At 59.7% G+C, this 18617-nt stretch overlaps 1 protein-coding gene across 2 annotated transcripts in view; it reads left to right on the forward strand.

The window, feature by feature from the left end:
• Positions 1 to 18617, forward strand: part of SRC (SRC proto-oncogene, non-receptor tyrosine kinase) — a 44828-nt gene that overhangs the window by 15752 nt on the left and 10459 nt on the right. For both annotated transcript variants that reach the window (XM_062204179.1, XM_062204178.1), the window contains 3 exons: positions 11614 to 11709; positions 12332 to 12585; positions 14152 to 14251. In XM_062204179.1, the coding sequence (XP_062060163.1) occupies positions 12336 to 12585; positions 14152 to 14251 (350 nt within the window). In that variant the 5' untranslated portion in view covers positions 11614 to 11709; positions 12332 to 12335. The remainder of the gene's footprint in view (positions 1 to 11613; positions 11710 to 12331; positions 12586 to 14151; positions 14252 to 18617) is intronic.

Below are 18617 nucleotides of genomic sequence, written 5' to 3' on the forward strand. Positions count from 1 at the left end.
CGCCCATCACACAAATGCATCAGCAGAAACCAGGTGCAGGGGGGAGCCCTGTGCCCCCGTTCTCTTACTCGCTCCCCCACAGCTGTGCACACAACGTATGATGACAATGAAATTTTTTTTTTTTTTTTTTTGGCAGGCAGAGTGGATAGTGAGAGAGAGAGAGAGAGAGAGAGGTCTTCCTTTTTGCCGTGGGTTCAACCTCCAATGGCCGCTGCGGCCGGCGCATCTCGCTGATCCGAAGCCAGGAGCCAGGTGCTTCTCCTGGTCTCCCTTGCGGGTGCAGGGCCCAAGGACTTGGGCCATCCTCCACTGCCTTCCCGGGCCATAGCAGAGAGCTGGCCTGGAAGAGGGGCAACTGGGATAGAGTCTGGTGCCCCAACCAGGACTAGAACCTGGTGTGCCGGCGCCGCAGGGTGGAGGATTAGCCTGTTAAGCCACGGCGCCGGCCGACAATGAATTTTTTTTTTTAAAGATTTGGTTATTTAGGGGGGAAGCCATTGTAACCCACAAGCTATACTTTGGAAATTTATATTCATTAAATAAAAGTTTAATAAAAAAAAAAAAGATTTGGTTATTTATTTGAAAGGCAGAGTTACAGAGAAAACAAGGCAGGGACACACACACACACACACATATACATACAGAGAGGGAGAGAGAGAGAGAAAGAGAGAGAGAGGTCTTCATCCATTGGTTCACTCCCCAAATGGCTACAACGGCTGGAGCTGGACCTATCCGAAGCCAGGAGCCAGGAGCTACTTTTGGGTTTCCCACGTGGGTGCAGGGGCCCAAGCACTTGGACTGTCTCTCATCTGCTGGTCCACTCCCCAAATGGCTGCACGGCCAGGGCTGGGCCAAGCAGAAGCCAGGAGCTCCACCTGGGTCTCCCAAATGTGCGGCAGGGGCGCAAGCCCTTGGGCCATCCTCGGCTGCTTTCTCAGGTGCATTGGTAGGGGCTGGATGGGAAGCGGAGTGGCCGGGATGCCGGCGTCCTGGGCGGTGTCCTAACTGCTGCAGGTGTGACTGTCACCGGCTCTTCTGTGCAGAGCAGGTCCTGAGGGCTCGGAGAGGCGCACTCACTCGCCCAGCGATGAGAGGTAGAGCCAGGCCTTGAAACCAGGTGAGCCTGCGCTTTTTTTCTTGAGCAGGAGAGAAAAAGGCATACACACACACACACACACACAGAGACACACACACGGACACAGACATACACATACACAGACACACAGATACACACACATACACACAGACACAGACACACACACAGATACACACACAGACACACAGAGATATACACACAGACACACACAGACACAGACACACACATACATACACACATACATACACACAGACGCAGAGACACAGACACACACAAACATAGATACACAGACACAGATACACACACGCAGACACACACAGATATACACACAGACACAAAGACACAGACACACACAGATACAGACACACACAAACATAGATACACAGACACACACACACACATACAGACACAGATACACACACAGACACACAGACACACACACACACACACACACACGGCGTGCCCCTCACAGCTAGGGGGCGCTCTGGTCCAGGATGCCAGTGCGCCATCTTTGTGGATGGCGTCTTTTGGAACACAAACGCTCTTCATTCTGGTGGAGTGCAGTCTGCGCGTGTGCTTCCTTTGTGCCCTAGGTGTCGTATCTAAGAAATCATTGTGATCTGGGGTCAGGAAATTTACGCCTGTATTTTCTTTGGAGTTTTTCTTTCTTTCTTGCCTTGCCTTGTGGGGTATGAGCTTCCCTGGGCGGGGTGGGGGGCGTGGTGTCTCTGCACAGGGCATGGACTGGCCTCTTTCTGCCGCAGGTTGACAGCCAGTGGCTCCCACGCATGGGTGGAGAGGTGCTTCCTTCTGCACTGTATTGCCTCGGCACCCTTGTTGGCCGCTCACTGCTGTGTGAGGCTTTGTTCCTGGACTCTCTCTCTCTCTGACTCTTAATATTTATTTATCTACTTTGAGAGGCAGAGTTATCGAGAGAGAGTTAGGGATAGAGGCGGGGGGAGAGAGGGGAGGGTGGGGAGAGTGATCTTCCATCCACTGATTACTCTCCAAGTGGCCACACCAGCCAGAGTTGGCTTGATCCTAAGCCAGGAGCCAGGAGCTTCTTCCGGGTCTCCCACACGGGTGCAGGGGCCCAAGCACTTGGGCCATCTTCTACTGCTTTCCCAGGCCATAGCAGGGAGCTAGATTGGAAGTGGAGCAGCTGGGACTCAAACCGGTGCCCATATGGGATGCCAGCACTGCAGGTGGTGGCCTAACCCTCTATGTCATGACACTGGTCCCTCTGGGCTCTGCTGAATCCTGTTCCACTGGTTTATAACTTGATCCTCGTCCTAGTGCCATGCTGTCTTGATAACTGTGGTTTTGCAGCAAGTTTTGGAATTGAGAAGTGTGAATCCTCAAGTTTTTTCTTTGTCAAGATTGTTTTGACTGCTCTGAGCCCTTGACTTACCGTTTGAGCTTTAAGTTCTGGTTGTCGATTTTTGTAAAGCAGCTGGCTGGGATTTCGCTAGGGATTCTGCACAGGGTACACGTCACTGTGGGAGTGTGGGATCATTGCCGTCTTTATATTTGTGAACATGGGAGTCTTTCCATTTATTTCTTTCAGCAATTTTTAGTTTCGAGAGTGTGAGGTTTACATTTCTTTTGTTAATCTTATTCCTAACTCTTCTTTTGGTTCTGTTATAATTTTTTTTTTAAGATTTATTTATTTGAAAAGTAGAGTGATGGAGGGATGGAGAGAGAGGGAGAGAAAGGGGGAGAGGAAGAGAGAAATCTGTTGTGCTGGGTCACTCCCCAGATGGCTGCAATGGCCCGTCCAGGCTGAAGCCAAGAGCCCGGAGCTACATCTGGGTCTCCCACATGGATGTCAGAGGCCCAGGCACTGGAGCCATCCTCCACTGCCTTCCCGGTGCCTTAGCAGAGAGCTGGTTTGAAAGTGGAGCAGCCAGGTCTTTAACTGGGATGCTGGTGTTGCAGCCAGCAGCTTAGATCACCATGTCACAATGCTGGCCCCTAAATTATTATTTCCTTTACTTTTGTATTGTTCATTGCTTATATCTGGAAATATTTTTTTTAAGTTTTTTTTTTTTTATTCGAAAGGCAGAGTGACAGAGAAAGAGAGAAAGAGAGAGAGAGATCTTTCACCCACTGGTTCACTCCCCAGATGCCCTCAACAGCTGAACCTGGAACTCAGTCTGGGTCTCCCATGTGGGTACATTGGCAGGAAGCTGGATGGGAAGTGGAGCAGCCAGGACTCCGCCCCAGGCACTGTGATTATGGGATGCAGCGGTCCATGCTGTGGTTTAACCCACGGCACCACGGGATCCCCCGACCCAATTTTTGGTTTTGTGTTTCTTTTTTTTGTTTGTCTATTTTGTACTTTGCAGCCTTGTGGAACTTGTTTATTAGTTCTGATGGTTTCAATGGGATCCTTGGGATTTTCTGCATACAAAATCATGTTCCCTGCAAACAGAGGTGCTTTGCCTTCTTCCTGGCCCGTCTGGATGCTTCTGTCTCGTCTTCTCCCTGCTTGGGCCGGCGAGAGCCTCCAGCACAGCTCTGACTGGAAGCTGCGGGAGTGGGGCCGGGTACAGCCTTTCCCCGGCGCGTGTGCCGTCAGCCTGGAGTTTCTCATCCACGCCCCTTACCTGGCTGAGGAGGTTCCCACCTGTTGAGAGTTTTTATCAGGAAGGGGGTTAGGTTTGGCCAGATGCCTTTTTCACCTGTATTGAGACCATGATGTGGTTTTTGTCTTTAGCCTGTTGATGGGGACGGACGTTACATGGGCTGATTCAGAAGTTAAACCAACTGGGATGCCCGGTGCAGTGTTCGCACCTCGAGGCTGTGTCTCTAGGTCACGTAAATGATCCGTTCAGAGCCGTTACGCTGGGTTGTTTAGGGGATAAGGGCGAGGACAAAAGGTCCGTGAAGTTCGGTGGGGCTGCATTTTGTTTCCCATGACTTTGAACCTCAGGTGTTTGCACCCACAGCTCTGCAGCTATGGGGGGGGGGGGATGCCACGTGGTCCTTTGCATATGCCGCTGGCTCCAGTGTTCCGGTTTCCACAGAGGGTTTTGGCTGCTGATGTAGATTTCTTGGTCTGATTGTACAGTGTCAGGTGACGTGGCCGTTGTGGAATGGGTGAGAGGCCTTCCCTCTCCCCCGGGTGTTTGGGGGCCCTCGCAGGTGATGGGGTCTCGTTCCTTGTAGGTTCATCCACACAGCCTACTCTCGGTTGTGGTGGTTTGTGTAGGAATTCAGCCATTTCTTCTGTGGTATCTGATTTGTTGGTGCGGCACTATTGTAGTATTCCATTTTAATTACCTTTATTATTTTTTAAGGTTTATTTATTTGAGAGAGAGAGAGAGAGAGAAAGATCTTCCATCTGCTGATACACTTCCCAAATGGCCATAATGGTCGGGGCTGGGCCGATCTGAGGCCAGGAGTCAGGAGCCAGGAGCTTCCTCTAGGTCTCCCACTGGGTACAGGAGCCCAGGGACTTGGACCATCTTCTTCTTCTTCTTCTTTTTTTTTTTTTTTAAGATTGTTTATTTATTTGAAAGTCACTCAAGGAGAGAAGGAGAAGCAGAGAGAGAGAGAGAGAGAGAGAGAGAGAGGTCTTCCATCCGCTGGTTGACTCTCCAGATGGCGGCAACAGCGGAGCTGAGCTGATCCTGAGCCAGGAGCCAGGAGCTTCCTCCAGGTCTCCCATGCGGGTGCAGGGGTCCAAGGACTTGGGCCATCCTCCACTGCTTTCCCAGGCCATAGCAGAGAGCTGGATCAGAAGTGGAGCAGCCGGGACTGGAACCAGTGCCCATACGGGATTCCGGTGCTGCAGACGGAGGCTTAGCCTACTAAGCCATGGTGCCGGCCCCTGATTGCCTGGATTCTTTAACGTCTCTGCTGTCATTCCCAGTTTTAGCCATCTGAGGCTTCCTCTTTTTTTTCTCTTTGTGGTTAGTCTGGTTAGGTTTGCTGCTTTTTGTTGCTCTTTCCAAAGAACCAACTATTGCTTCTGCCGATTTTCTTTATTGTCTGTTTTCCCGTTCATAATTTTTGCTTTAATCTTTGTTACTCCCTTTCTTTCACCTGCCTTAGGTTTGATGTGCTCTGATTTTGCTAATGTGAATTAAATCGGAAGGTTAAGTTATTGATCTTCTTAATTTTTAAAAGTTCTTTATGTATTTATTTTTGCTTATTGGACGGCAGAGTGGCAGAGAGAAAGGGGGAGGGGAGGACAGACACCTTTCATCTGCGGGTGCACCCCCCAAATGCCCGCAACCGCTGGGGCTGGGCCAGGCTGAAGCCAGGAGCCAGGAGCTCCATCGGGGTTTCCTGCACGGGTGGCAGGGTCCCCAGGACTTGCCGGGCACATGAGCGGGGAGCCGGGCGGGAAGCAGAGGCGGCAGTCATGCAGGCTCTGGTGTGGGCTTCCCAAGCGGCAGCTTGGCCCCGGGACCACGCTCTGTGCCCTTCCTCTTCCTCACTGCGGACACAGGGTGCTCCCGGGGGCTTCTGCGCGGTCCGCCTTGGTTTCTGGCCCTCCTGGCGTCTCTGATCCTGTCGGTGGGGTGGTCTTGGACTCGCCGGTTATTGAGGAGTGGGCGGCCGAGTTTTCCCTACTGGAGGTCGCGGATTTCTCCGTCACCGGCGTCTTACTGCAGGCCGTGGCGGTCGGAGCCGTGCTCCGCGTGGCCCGCGGTCCACACGCACTGGAGAGGAGTGCACCTGTCTGCGGGGGCCCGGAGCTTTCTCTGCGTTTACCCCGCCCGGGGAACTGTCCGGGGGCATTTGGCTTCCTTGGCGGGAGCGCACTATTAGGGAGAAGCCAGCTCCTGTCTGGATGAAGTTACGCATGGCTTGTCTGCTCTGAGCTGGGGTTCGGCGTGTACTGAGCTGTGCAGACAGAGCGATGGTTCGAGCATCTAATAATAATAATAATAATAATAAAAAATGCGTGGCCTCCTTCCCTTCTTGGGACGCTACGGTTTCTGTCGCTGTGGTTTTATCTGGCTGGTGTGGATGTGTTCCCGAGGGAGCGAGACCTGCACTCAGCCCGTTGCGTCTCCGGGGGCAGATCAGCGTCGTCTTGAAAGCCTCCACCTTTTCCTGCCTGGTCTGAAATGGCCCCTTCGTTACACACCGGACCGCCGGACACTGGCCGCTCTTCCCTTCCGTTGCCGTGTGTCCGAGCCGGTATCACGCGGCCTCAGCGGCCGTGGCTTTGAGCCGTCTGCTTGGCCCGCTTCCTCCTCGGTGCTGTTCTCTCCGGGATTGTGCTGGTCAGTCTCACCCACGCACCCTTGCTTCTGAGTTTACACGTCAACTCGCCTGGCGCAAAGGGAACCTGCCGAGGGTTTCTACATTGATTTAGAAATAACTGCTGTTTTTATGTATTTGTTTATTTTTTATAAGACTTATTAATTTAAAAGTCAAAGCTACAGAGGGAGGGAAGGGGGGAGAGAGAGAAATGTCTTCCATTCGCTGGTTCACTCCCCAGCTGCAACCGGCAGGGCTGAGCCAGGCCGCGGCCAGAGGCCAGAGGCCAGGAGCCAGGCAGGTCTCCCACGCGGGTGCAGGGCCCCAAGCACTTGGGCCATCTTCTACTGCTTTCCCAGGCCACAGCAGAGAGCTGGATCAAAAGTGGAGCAGCCGGGACTCGAACCGGCGCCCAAATGGGATGCCGGCACTGCAGGCGGCGGCTTTCCCTGCTACGCCACAGCGCCGGCCCCAGCTGATAATTTTATAATGCTAAGCTTTCTTTCCCGTTGTTTCCTGCTGGCTACTGGTAAATAGATACATTGTCGATTTTCAAAAATCCCCTGCCTCTGGACTTTATTCCTCTGCTATTTGGTGGTTTTCCGGTGGCGTCGCGTGGCTCTCCCCATCCACATCCACGCCGACTCCCGTGTCAGGCTCCGTTCTGTTCCCTCCATTTCTGTTTCCTGGCGGCTTGCACGGGCACGTGACTTCCGGGGCGGGCGGACGGCGGGCGCATGCGCAGTCCCTGTGGGCTGCTGCACTGAGCGCGGGGCGGCGACACGGGCCGCATTCCCGGGCCTGGGCTGACAAGGCACCGGTAGGCTCAGCGTGCGGCGTGTGGCGTGCGGCCTGTGGCGGGCGACGTGTGGCCTGTGGCGGGCTACGTGTGGCGCGTGGTGTGTGGCGGGCGACGTGCGGCGTGTGACGTGGTGCGTGGCGCGTGACCTATGACGTGTGGCGTGGCGTGTGGCGCGTGGCGCGTGACCTATGACGCGTGGCGGGCGGCGCGTGGCGTGCGCCTGGTGCCGCAGGTGGCCGCCTCCCGGCCGTGCCCTCAGGGACAGAGCCCGCTCCCCGCCCGGTGTCCGGTCTCCCTGCCGGGCGCTGGCCCTGTCACCTGGGCCCTCCCAGGCCTGGCCTCCGGCGCCATCGCGGGAACGTGGGGGGACACGCGCAGGGTCTTGGCGGGCTTCCTCCCGGAGGGGTGGCCTCTGAAGGCGTCACCACGCCAGCCCCCGGCGCAGGTCTGGTGACAGTGTAGACTTTGGGACTGGACAGGCCGGGGTTCCGCGCCCCGCGAGGACCCCAGCTCCTGTGTTGGTGGGCGCTCCCTGTGGGCCAGGCACTGCCCCCCGTGGCCGGCTCCCACGGCTGGGGGACACGGGGCCGCGCCGCCCGCCGCTTCCCCGGCTCCTCTGGCTCGCGCGTGGAGTGCCCAGCTCCGGGCGTGGCCCCCGGGGCCCTGCCTCCCACTGCTGCCCGCTTCCCGGGCGTGGGCTCTCCAGGCCCAGACGTTAGGTTCCTTGTTTCCCCATCTTAACTGTGTCTGTTTGAAAGGCAAAGAGACAGAGGCTCCTGTCCGCTGGTTCACTCTCCAGCAGCCGGGGCTGGGCCGGGCAGGAACACAATCCGGGTCTCCCACGGGGGTGGCAGGAGCCCAGTGACTTGAGTCCTCCTCCCTGTCCCCCAGGATCTGAATCAGCAGGAGGCGGGATCAGGAGGCCGAGCCGGGGATGGAGCCCAGTAGTCCCATAAGGGATGAGGGTGTCGCCCCGTACTCCCATTTCAAAGACAGGGAAAGCGAGGGGCGGAGTGACTTACCCAGGGAGGTTTTTGCTTGGGAGCAGTGGAGTCAGCACTGGGGTCCCTGCTTCCAGCTTCCAAAGTCCTGTCCCGCCCGCCGCCCCCGGGAGAGTAGCCGGGAAGCTGCGCGGTGGGCTGCAGTGGGCTGTGGGCGTCTGTGTGCAGGAGGTGGGAGACAGGGCTGTGCTGCTCGGGCGGGGAGCGAGTGAAGGCCAAGGCTGGCTGGACGGCTGCGTGCAGAGCAGGGGGTTAGGCCTCAGGCACAGGGGATCACGGGAAGTTCTCAAAAAAAATTATTTTTTAAGTCTCATTAAAAAAAAAGTCATGACAAAGTAATTTCTAAATGTCAGTTGACACAGAATAGAAAGTGAAAAAGGGATCTTCCTTTCTCTGTCCCACGCCTTTTGGATGAGACACGGAGAATTGGGAATGCTTCCAGAACTTTCTCTAAGCCTCCCGAGCACGCATGTGCACCCGTACACATTCACATACAAACCGGTTTTCTCGGGCGGGCGTTTGGTGCAGTGGCTAGGATGTGGCGAGGGATGCCTGCACCCCATATCTGAGTGCCTGGGTTCGGGTCTGGCTCTGCTGATGCATCCTGGGAGGCAGCTGGGGATGGCCCAAGTGCTTGGGTCCCTGCCACCCACGTGGGAGACCTGGATGGAGTTCCTGGCTTGGCCCTGGCTGTTGCAGGCATTTGAAAAGTGAACCAGTGGGTGCAAGATATCTCTGTCTCTCTGTCTTTCAGCTAAATTAGTGGTAAAAAAGCACCAGTTTTCTTTGTAGAGATCTTAGTAGCGCATGTTTGTCATGTGCCAGGCACCGCCCCACACCTTTGCTTGCATTATCCCACACAACGCTCCTGCAGCCTCGTGAGGTCAGAGCGCGAGTGTCCCCTTGTTCCAGGTGAAGGAACTGGGCGGAGCTCTTGACACAGGACCCTGAGTCCCCTGGGGGCGGGGCGGGGGCGGGGCCTGGCAGGGTGGTCCTCTTGAAGCCAGGGCTAGTGTCCTGCCCGTGTCCCCAGCTCCCCATGGGGCAGCATGGAGCTTGTTGCTGGAGACGGATGGACCGGCGAGGCCCCTGGTGTCCGTGCGGTTCACACGCAGCGGCCACGATGCCGTGTCCAGGCCCAGAGAACAGAGAACGAGCCCGGTGAAGGTTGGGGTTCATTTGTCTCGGGCCGGAAGGAGCAGGGCCCAGCGCAGCGCTCAGCTCGCTGGTGAGTGACCGAGCAGGGGCCGCTGCGAGTGGCCGGGGAGACTCAGCGGAGGGAGCCAGGCGCGCATCACCGTGTCTGGCGGGGCAGAGGTCGTGGAGCCTGTGGTCAGGAGCGGCTCCCCGGAGGAAAGGGGCGTGTCCGGGCCAGCGCCCCACTGCTTCCCCGAGGATCTATCTTTACCTCGGAGCGTGCAAGTGGCGGAAGAGATGCCGGGGGTTGGCCCTTGTCAGATGGGCAACTCACGGTGACTCGGCGTTCGGGCCTGGACTGGGAGGTTTTCTGCCAGCAGCCCCGCTGAGACCGGGCCCCACCCTAAATGGGACCACCCTTCCTCTCGTATGTTCTGCTTTGCTGACACCTCGGAGCAGGGCTGGGCCACCTGCCAGGGGCCACTGGCTGCTCTGCAGAGAGAGGCTGAGAGCAGGAGGTGGGCCCATGCATTTCCCCCTGGACCTCATGGAACACCTCGATTCTCACTGGCCCCACTCCGTTTCACTCTCACCCAAGCTGTGTGACTTCAGGCAGGTTCCTCTACCTCTCTGGAACTCATCAATTGGAAAAAAGGACACGGCTAGTGTCTCTGCCTCCTGGGTGAGCCTGCAGGCAGTTTGCAGAGAGCTCGGAGCACCAGTGCCAGGTCTGGGCCTGGAGCAGGAGGCAGGCAGGAGCCAGGTGTGGTCTCCGCTCCGTGGAACAGGACACGGAGTGACTTACGTGGGTGTGCCCTGTCCTGTGGGTATTCCTAAAGCCTCAGGTGGGTGCCAGGCCCCGCCTCCAGGGTCTGCAGCAGGCTGGGAGCAGACCGCCAGCCCCGCCCCCGCAGTGGTCCTGGGGAGGCGACCAGGGGGCGTTTTGTTTCCTGGGCATCTGCTGTAGCTGGTGAGCAAAGTCACCCCAGACCTGAGGCCTGGCAGGTGCCGTGCTGCCCGGAGCGGGCCTGGGGCCTCCCTCACAGACTCCCAGCAGGACCCCTGATGGGGGGCATGATAGAGGAGGCAGCTGAGGCTCGGAGCCCATCACTGGACTGGCTGGGCAGGGATTTGGACCCAGGAGGTCTGCCACGGCCCCCAGCCGTCCGCAGGTGCGCCTCAGCCGTGCAGTCAGTCAGCCAGGAAACAGCAACAGCCCTAAGCCAACGCAGGCTGCACTCAGCGGTGTCTTAAAGGCCTGGGGTGGGGTGGGGGGCAGTGGGGAGCTCTGTTCTTGGTGAGTGCAAGAGCTTAGGGGCTGGGGGCTCTGTCTCCTCCACTGCAGGAGGGCACCCACGAGCTCTTGGTGCTGAAGTACCCTCACGGCCCTGCCCGGGCTCCCTCCCCCGTTCTTCTGTCCTTGATTCCCTCCCGTGGCGGGGAGCTCACTCTTCCCCCACCGTGGTTTGCTCTAAAGAAAGTTTGGGCTCTTGGATAGTTCCTCTTATATTTGACAACTTTTTTTTTTTTTCAAAGATATTTTTGGAAGTTTTATTTCCTCTCAAAGTCCAACGAGGTCCTGGCCGGTTCATCTCTGTGTGCCCCGTGGTGATTAGCAGGGGTTGAATGTGCTGCCCCAGGGGTGCAGTGGGCTGGTCTGGGGCTGTGGATAACCAGGTCAGCAGGTCCTTTGGGACCCCAAAGACTTCTGATGGGTACTGTGGCCTCAGTGGAATGGGTTGCCGTAGAAACTGGGGGCCCAGTGACCCCTCGGGCTGTGGAGCAGGTCTGCCGTCCGCCAGGGCCTCCTCAGCCCCATGTTCTCTGAGCCAGTGGTCTCCGGGGGGCATGCGGGCTGCACCCCCATTGTGCAGCCCAGCAGCCTGTGGCCCACAGATGGCTGCCGGGAGGTCCCGGCTTCGTGCCCTGGGCAAACAGCCTTGCCCGAGGCCCCATCCAGTCAGGGGGACTTTTCCTTATTGAGGGGGTCTTGGAGGACAATCGACCCATCCCGGGCCTGTAGGCGCCCTTGGGGCATAATAGGACGTCCCCTCACTGGGGTGTCCGGGATCACCATGTCAGTAACGCTGACATGACAGGTGGCCTGTGACAGCGCCTCGGTCCCCATCATTTACAGATGAGGAAACGGGGCGCTGAGAAGCTAGCTCAGGTGCCCGGGGTCACACAGCTGGCCGGGGCATAGCCTGGCCCCAGAGCCTCACTATCGCCCACGAATGCTTCCGGAGGGTGATGGTGAGGTCGCTGGTCCTGGCGGCTCCGGCCTGATGGGGAGTGGCCCCGGGGGTGGCAGCCGGTAGCATCTCCCCCCTAACCCAGCCTGTCTCTCTGATTTGCAGATGAGAACGGGGAAGTGACCTGCCTGGAGACACAGAGCGGGAGAGGCGGAGCTGGGCCTCCAGTCCAAGGCCAAGACCCCAGAGCCTCTGGGACAGGTGAGGGCGGGAGGCGGGAGGCAGGGAGGGGTTTCCAGCTCGGTCTGGGCTGTCCTTCCCGGTCCGGACTTCTGAGTTCTTGGCTTCTTCTCCCACGGCTCCCGCAGCCATTCAGCCATCCGCTGAGCACAGCTGTGCGCCGTTCAATGGGAACCCAGGCCCAGGAGCCGGGGGGCCGGGCCCAGGGAGTGGGGCTGGGAGATGCTTCCCAGGGGGCCACCTTCGGGCTGAGGAGCCTGGTGAAGTGGTCAGCGCGGCGCAGGCGTGTGCAAAGGCCCCTGGCTGCAGTGGGCTCCCAGCCGGCCCCTCTTCACACCTCTTAGCACCTTTCTTCGGGTTAGACTCTCCGTCAGTCAAATATTCATTCAGCAAACCTGCGTGCCAGCTGCCTGCTCAGGAGGGCGGGCCCTCAGGAGGGCTGGGGGAGATGGGGCAGGCCAGGGCTGCACGGGGCCCTGTCCCCAGGAAGCCACCCTTAGTGCCCTTCTCAGATGAGGAACCTGAGGCGGAGGCGCACGCGCCCCGGAGGCCGGTCCTTCTCTCTGGGTCTGAGTTTCCCCCCGCAGACCGAGCGGGGGTCCCTCTCGCTACTCCACCCAGGGCCCCCTCTCATCCTGGCCAGGACCATGGGCAGCAGCAAGAGCAAGCCCAGGGACGCGAGCCAGCGGCGCCGCAGCCTGGAGCCGGCCGAGAGCGCCCACGGAGGGGCCGGCGGCGCCTTTCCCAGCACGCAGACCCCCAACAAGCCGGCCTCCGCCGACGGCCACCGCGGCCCCAGCGCAGCCTTCGCCCCTGCCGCCGCCGAGCCCAAACTCTTCGGGGGCTTCAACTCTTCGGACACCGTCACCTCCCCGCAGAGGGCCGGGCCGCTGGCTGGTCAGTGCGCAGGGCTAGGGGCCGGGCTGCCCTTGTCCCTCCTCGCCGCGCCCGCCCCCTCCCCGAAGGGGGAGGGTCTGGCCTTACTGTCCAGGGCTGCGGGGGGGGGGGGGGAGGAGTGGGGGGGCGCTTCCTCGCCCTCCACTGCCCCGGGCTGGATTCCCTGCAGAGAGGCTCGTGTGGGGCAGCACAGGGACCCGAGCCCCAGGGGTCCAGGAGACAAGGAGCTGGGCAAGACGGGGGGGTGGGAGGGTGGGGTGGTGGCCAGGTGGGCGGGCGGGTTCCAAGGGAGCAGCGGGTCCGGGACGCCAGGCCCAGCTCCCAGATGCGCCCCTGCGCCCTCTGCTGGCGCCTTGCGGGTATGGCAGCCTCAGCAGGAGACAGCGCTTCAAAGGTTCATGGAAAACTAGAATTCCAGGAGTTTTGAAATTTGCGTGTTGTTTTTTCATAATTTGCATCTCCCATGAGGTTTTAAAGACCTATTATATTTATAGGTTTCAAACATTTTTGCAACAAATATGTTAAAGAATTTTTTTTATTTGTATACTTGAGAGGCAGAGGGAGACAGATATGTCCCATCTGCTGGTTCACCCCCCCAAATGGCCACAGTGGCCGAAGCTGGACTGAAGCTGGGAGAGGCAGAATCAGGAAGTTAGCCTGGGTCTCCCACGTGGGTGGCAGGGACCCGACTATCTGAACCATCCCGACTGCCTCCCAGGGTGCACATTCGCAGGATCTTGGACTCAGGAGCCAGAGCCAGAAACTGAACCCAGGCACTGTGATGCGGAGTGCGGCATGTTAACTGCCAGTCTAAACACCTGCTCCTTAGTGTTAATTTCTAGTTCATTTTCTATGAACTTTTTGAAGCACCCACGAGGTACATAAACACGTGCACTCTTAGCCAGCGAATTCAGGTGGAGCCACACCCATCCTCAGCTGGGACTTGTACACCTGCCCAGCGGAGAGGTTGCCAGCTAGGGCAGACACAGCAGCTGCACACTGGGATGCATGTGCAGGTGGGAGCCCAACCGAGGGCACACCCAGGACAGACACACCCAGCTGGAGACTTGGGCCCCAGTGCCCATCAGCACCAGGGCGGTGGGCAGGCTTGAAGCCTCTGATACAGACACACACCAATCTATGCAAGAAATAACTGGTGGAGCCCTAGGATGTGCCAAGGGCTCTTGGGACACTAGGGTCCAAGCAGTGCAGAGGACAGAACCCCCTGGGCAGTGTGTGAGCTGCTAGGGGTCGGAGAGACCCCAGGGGGATGTAGAGGTGGAGGTTGTTAGTGACACGGAGGGACGAGGGGCCTCTCAGAGGGGACAGATCCTGCAGCCAGGACCTCCCCAGGCCCCTTGCAGCACCCTGAGTCACTCCAGGGAGGAACAGAGTGACCCAAGGGTGGGCTCCCTTGTACCCTGGCTCCTGCAGCCCACAGCTTTTCCTTGAGCACCTACTGTGTGCTCAAGGGCCTGTCCTTGGGGCTGCTTGCTCTGTGAGCCAGCACCACCAGGGGGTGCACTGAGCAAGGACACAGCATCCCTGGGCTGGCCCTCTCTGCAGGCGGGGTGACCACCTTCGTGGCCCTCTACGACTATGAGTCCCGGACGGAGACCGACCTGTCCTTCAAGAAGGGGGAGCGGCTGCAGATCGTCAACAACACGTGGGTGCCCCTCCCCCTCCAGAGGACCCTGGGGCGCCTCCCAGTGGGGCTGGGGAGGGTCCCCCTCAGGGGCTGCCGCATTGCTGCCTGGGTGTCCCCGCTGCCCTCCTGTCCCCAGCGCACTCTCAGTCTCTCCCTCTCTCTGCTTCTCTCTCGCTGGCCTTAGGAGGAAGGTGGATGTCAGGTGTGTATTTGCTTGGCAGAGGGTGGGCGTGGCTGCTGCCTGCATGTGCTTGGGCCCAGGCTCCCCTCCCTGCTGGTCCACCTCGGCTTCCCCCGCCTGTCCTCCGCCCCGTTGGTCCCAGTGGGCCCTCCTCCCCTTAGCCTGCCCATCACACACCTCCTCCCTGCCCACCTTCCTGCTCCCTCCCCTCCCCACCGTGGCTCCCAGGCCACGCTGAATGCCAGTGGCATGCAGGGCACTGGGCCAATGAGGCCTGGTCCCCACCTCCTGGAGCCAGGGTGTGGCCCCGAGCCAGCCCCAGCCAGGGCGCCAGGTCCCTGAGCCATGGAAGCAGGCTGCAAGGTGCAGGTGCAAGGTGGGACGGACAGGGCTTCATGGCTGCAGAAGGCCGGGGCTGTGGAGGGGAGAGGGAAGCGGAGCCTGCGGCGTCCTGGAGGCCTGGCTGAGGCTCGGCGCCCACTGATCCCAGAGGGTCCCGCTGGGTTGTGCGTGCTGCGTGCTGACCCCTCTGCTGGTAGCACGCCATCCCCTCACTGCCTGCCGAGCTCCTCTCCACCCCTCGAGGTCCCAAGCAGGACTGCCCGTGCAGAGGGGCAGGGGGGAACGTGGTGCCAGGTGCTGGGCTGCAGCGGGGGGTGGGGGGGCGGGGGCGGCAGCTCCGTTTTGCGAACGAGGACATTGGGGCTCAGAGAGGTGAAGACCCTTGTCCAAGGTCACACAGCTACCAGTCATCAGAGCCAGGACTGGAATCGGGCACCCACTGCCTCCTGGGGGGAGGGGCTTCCTACCCTCCCTCGGTCTGGGGGCTCCACTCTGACTAGCTGTTTGCATGTCCCCCACCCCCAAATCGGGAGCTCCCCAGGGCTGCTGCCAGCTGCCTCCTTCTGGGCTCCCGCCTCGCCTGCCACCTGGTATGTGGGGCGCCGGCCAGCCGGCCGGTGTCAGCGTGCAAAAGTGGCCGCTTCCTCGTGCTCTGGGCGAGAGGCAGGGCCGCCCGCAGTGCTCGAAGCTGCACGACTTTCTCTGGGTCCTCCAGAGCCCTGAGAACAGAGCGCTCATTTCTTCCACTTTACAGAGGAGCAAACTGAGGCCCGAGGTCACACAGTGAGCAGAAGCAGGGCTGGGAGGGGCCTGAGCCGGGGAGGCCTTGGTGAGGGTGCAGGGAGGGAGACCGGGCTGTGGCTTTGATGCATGGTTGGTGGGTGGGTGGATGGGGCTCGGGTCACAGCTGGGGCAAAGGGGAGGAGACCGGCAAGGCTGGGGAGCCCCCCCACGCCAGCGGCAGCCCCCCTCCCTCCTCGGCCCAGCCTCTGCCTCTCTGCCTGGGTCTCCCCAGGGTGGAAGTGGTGGGGTCTCCTGCATGGGAAGCCCCAGGGAGCAGTGGGAGGCCCTGGGGTGGGTGGGGCGGGTCAGGAGCCTTCCTGCTGTCCCAGTGTGCAGCTGCCCCTGGGCTTAGAGGTCAGGTGCGGGCAGAGTTGGGGCTGGCATTGGAGGGAGAGGAGAAAGGGATGTATGGGCCCAGGGACCTCCCTGCATGGCTGTAGCCCTCCCCCGCCCCGCCCCACCCCACCCTTGCTGTCTGAGTGAGGGATGCTCCGTGCTGCCATGTCGGGGTCCGGGTTGCTGTCAGGATGAGCTGCCCACTGGCCCGAGATCTTTGCTTCCTGGGTCCCACAGAGTCCCCTGGGTCTGAAATCTGACCGCCCCAACCCTGAGCTGTCCCTCCCCCCGAATTCCAGCATGTTTTAGGGGGAGCTTCCCAGCAGGCCCTGGGAAGCAGGTAACAGTCCCTGGGGCAGGGGCACCTCAGGCTGTCAGAGCCCCCAGGACCCCCACTTCATATTCCCCCACAGCCTGCCCTTAACACCTGCGGCCCTGCAGCCGCACCGGTCTGCCTGGCCTTGCCCAGCTCTGGCTCTGCCAGCCTCGGCCATGGGGTGTGGGGCTCAGGCTGGGCCATTCCTGGCTGCCCAGCAGGGCTGTGGTCCCCAGGGTGCCTCCCTGACCAGTCCCATCAGCCCCCGAGAGTGACTGTCCTTACCCGCTCTGGCATCATATCCTAGAGTCTGGAGCCACCCCTCCCACCCCTTTGCCACTGGTGTACACCAGCTTAGCCACACAGGTTGGGGTCAACGAGGGCCCATGGGGACAAGATCGTGGCTCAGGGCCCCTGACCCAGGGCCATCTCCTCTGTCCCCCCTCCCGCCCAGGCCCCAGAGAAGGCACTGGGTGCAGAACCCAAAGCCTGATAAGTCAGTGTCGCTGTTGCTTCTGCTGGGCTCGGATTGGTGTCCTGGCCAGACTGGACCTGTGAGGGCTGCAGGAGCAGCTCCACCTGGCCCTTGGCAGACACAGAGGCGGGTTTGAGCCTGCCAGACCCCTGTCACTGCAAGATGGGGACTGACACGCCCTCGCCACAGGGAGGCAAGCCGAGGCTCGGTGGATGACCGCAGCGTGGGCTTGCATGGGGCTGGGTCTCTGCACACTTCGCCTGTGAGGGAGATGCTGTGACACGACTTCCTCCTTACCGATGGGCTGATGGGCACTTACTCAGGGTTCCATGCGAATCCTTGGTGGCGACTGCGCCGCTTTGGCTTCTTTCTTTCTTTTTTTTAAAGACTCACTTATTTACTTGAGAAGTAGAGTTACAGACAGAGAGGGAGAGACAGAGAGAGAGGCCTTGCATCCGCTGGTTCAATTCCCAGATGGCTGCAGATGAAACCAGGAGCCAGGAACTTCTTCCAGGTCTCCCACGCAGGTGCAGGGGCCTAAGGACTTGGGCCATCTTCTACTGCAGAGAGCTGGATTGGAAGTGGCACAGCCGGGACTCAAACCAGCGCCTATATGAGATGCTGGCACTGTAGGCAGATGCTCAGCCTACTGCAGCACAGCGCCGGCCCCCACTGCTTTGGTTTCTAAAGAGATTTTGGAGACTAGGGAGGGGTACCCTAGAGGTACATTTAGTGCTTTTCTGTATTGCTATTTTTTTCAGCCAAATCAAGACACTGACAGCTCATGCAGGCTGAGAACTGCTAGTGCCCTCAGCGGGAGGCCTGACTGACCTTGGGGGTGTGGCAGAGGGTGCTGAGGCCTGAGCCAGGGTGGCACCCAGGGCCACCTGCTCTTGGGCTCAGGCAGCTAGAGAGCTGGGGGCCGGGGGGGGGGCAGGCCTCACCCCTGAGCTGTCCACCCCACCCTGGACTGGGCAGCCCCAAACTCTCCTCGGGGAGTCCTGGTGGTGTCTGCTGACCTGCCCTATTGCCGGGGCCCTGGCCCCTGCCGGCCTAACACCCCGAGGCCACCAGCCTGCAGACTGTCCTTGTTGAGTGGTCTCGTTTGTAGCCTATGACCTTGGACCTGGCCCTGTCCTGGTGCTGCCCTCCTGCTGCCCCAGCCTCTGGGAGGATGGGAGCCGAGTCTGGCTGCAGACACTCAGGCCCTGCTCCTCGCCCACCCTGCCACCAAGTCACGCTGCCTGCTCCGTGCCTCAGTTTCCCCAGCTCTACAAAGAAAGTGCTGGTCTCCTCTGGCTGTGTGCTGTGTCTCTGCTCTGAGTTCTCAGGCCTGGTTTCCCCAGCTGGGGGTGGGGCCTTGCCTGCCTTCCTTGCAGTTGGGGCAGATGGACAAGCCCCCACCCCCGCAGGTGCACAGAGGGAGGAGGGTGGTGGTTTCTGGCTCCCAAAGGTCCCTTCCCTGGAGGGGGCTTTGCCCCTTCCTCTGGGGCCCTCTCCTCCCTCAAGACTCTCCAGAGCTTCACACCCAGCTGAGTGTGCAAGCAGCTGTCACACAGCTGTGCAAGGCTGCACAGCCCCAGCCAGGCCAGCCCCTATACCCTGCTCCACACACGGGGCTTCCCGGGGCCTGGGGTGCTCGCTGCCCTTTCATGGCTCCTCAGAGAGTCCTCTGGCCTGGTACTGTCTTTCTAAAAAATTTTATCATTTTTATTTATTTGAAAGGTAGAGATAGAAATCTTCCATTTGCTAGTTCACTCCCCAAATGCCCACAACAGCTAGAGCTGGGCTGAGCCGAAGCCAGGGACTGGGAACTCCATCCAGGTCTCCCCTGTGGGTAGCAGGGGCCGGGAGCTCCATCCGGGTCTCCCCTGTGGGTAGCAGGGGCCGGGAACTCCATCCGGGTCTCCCCTGTGGGTAGCAGGGACTGGGAGCTCCATCCGGGTCTCCC

Source organism: Lepus europaeus, chromosome 10, assembly GCF_033115175.1.
Source record: "Lepus europaeus isolate LE1 chromosome 10, mLepTim1.pri, whole genome shotgun sequence".
Taxonomy (NCBI): Eukaryota; Metazoa; Chordata; class Mammalia; order Lagomorpha; family Leporidae; genus Lepus; species Lepus europaeus.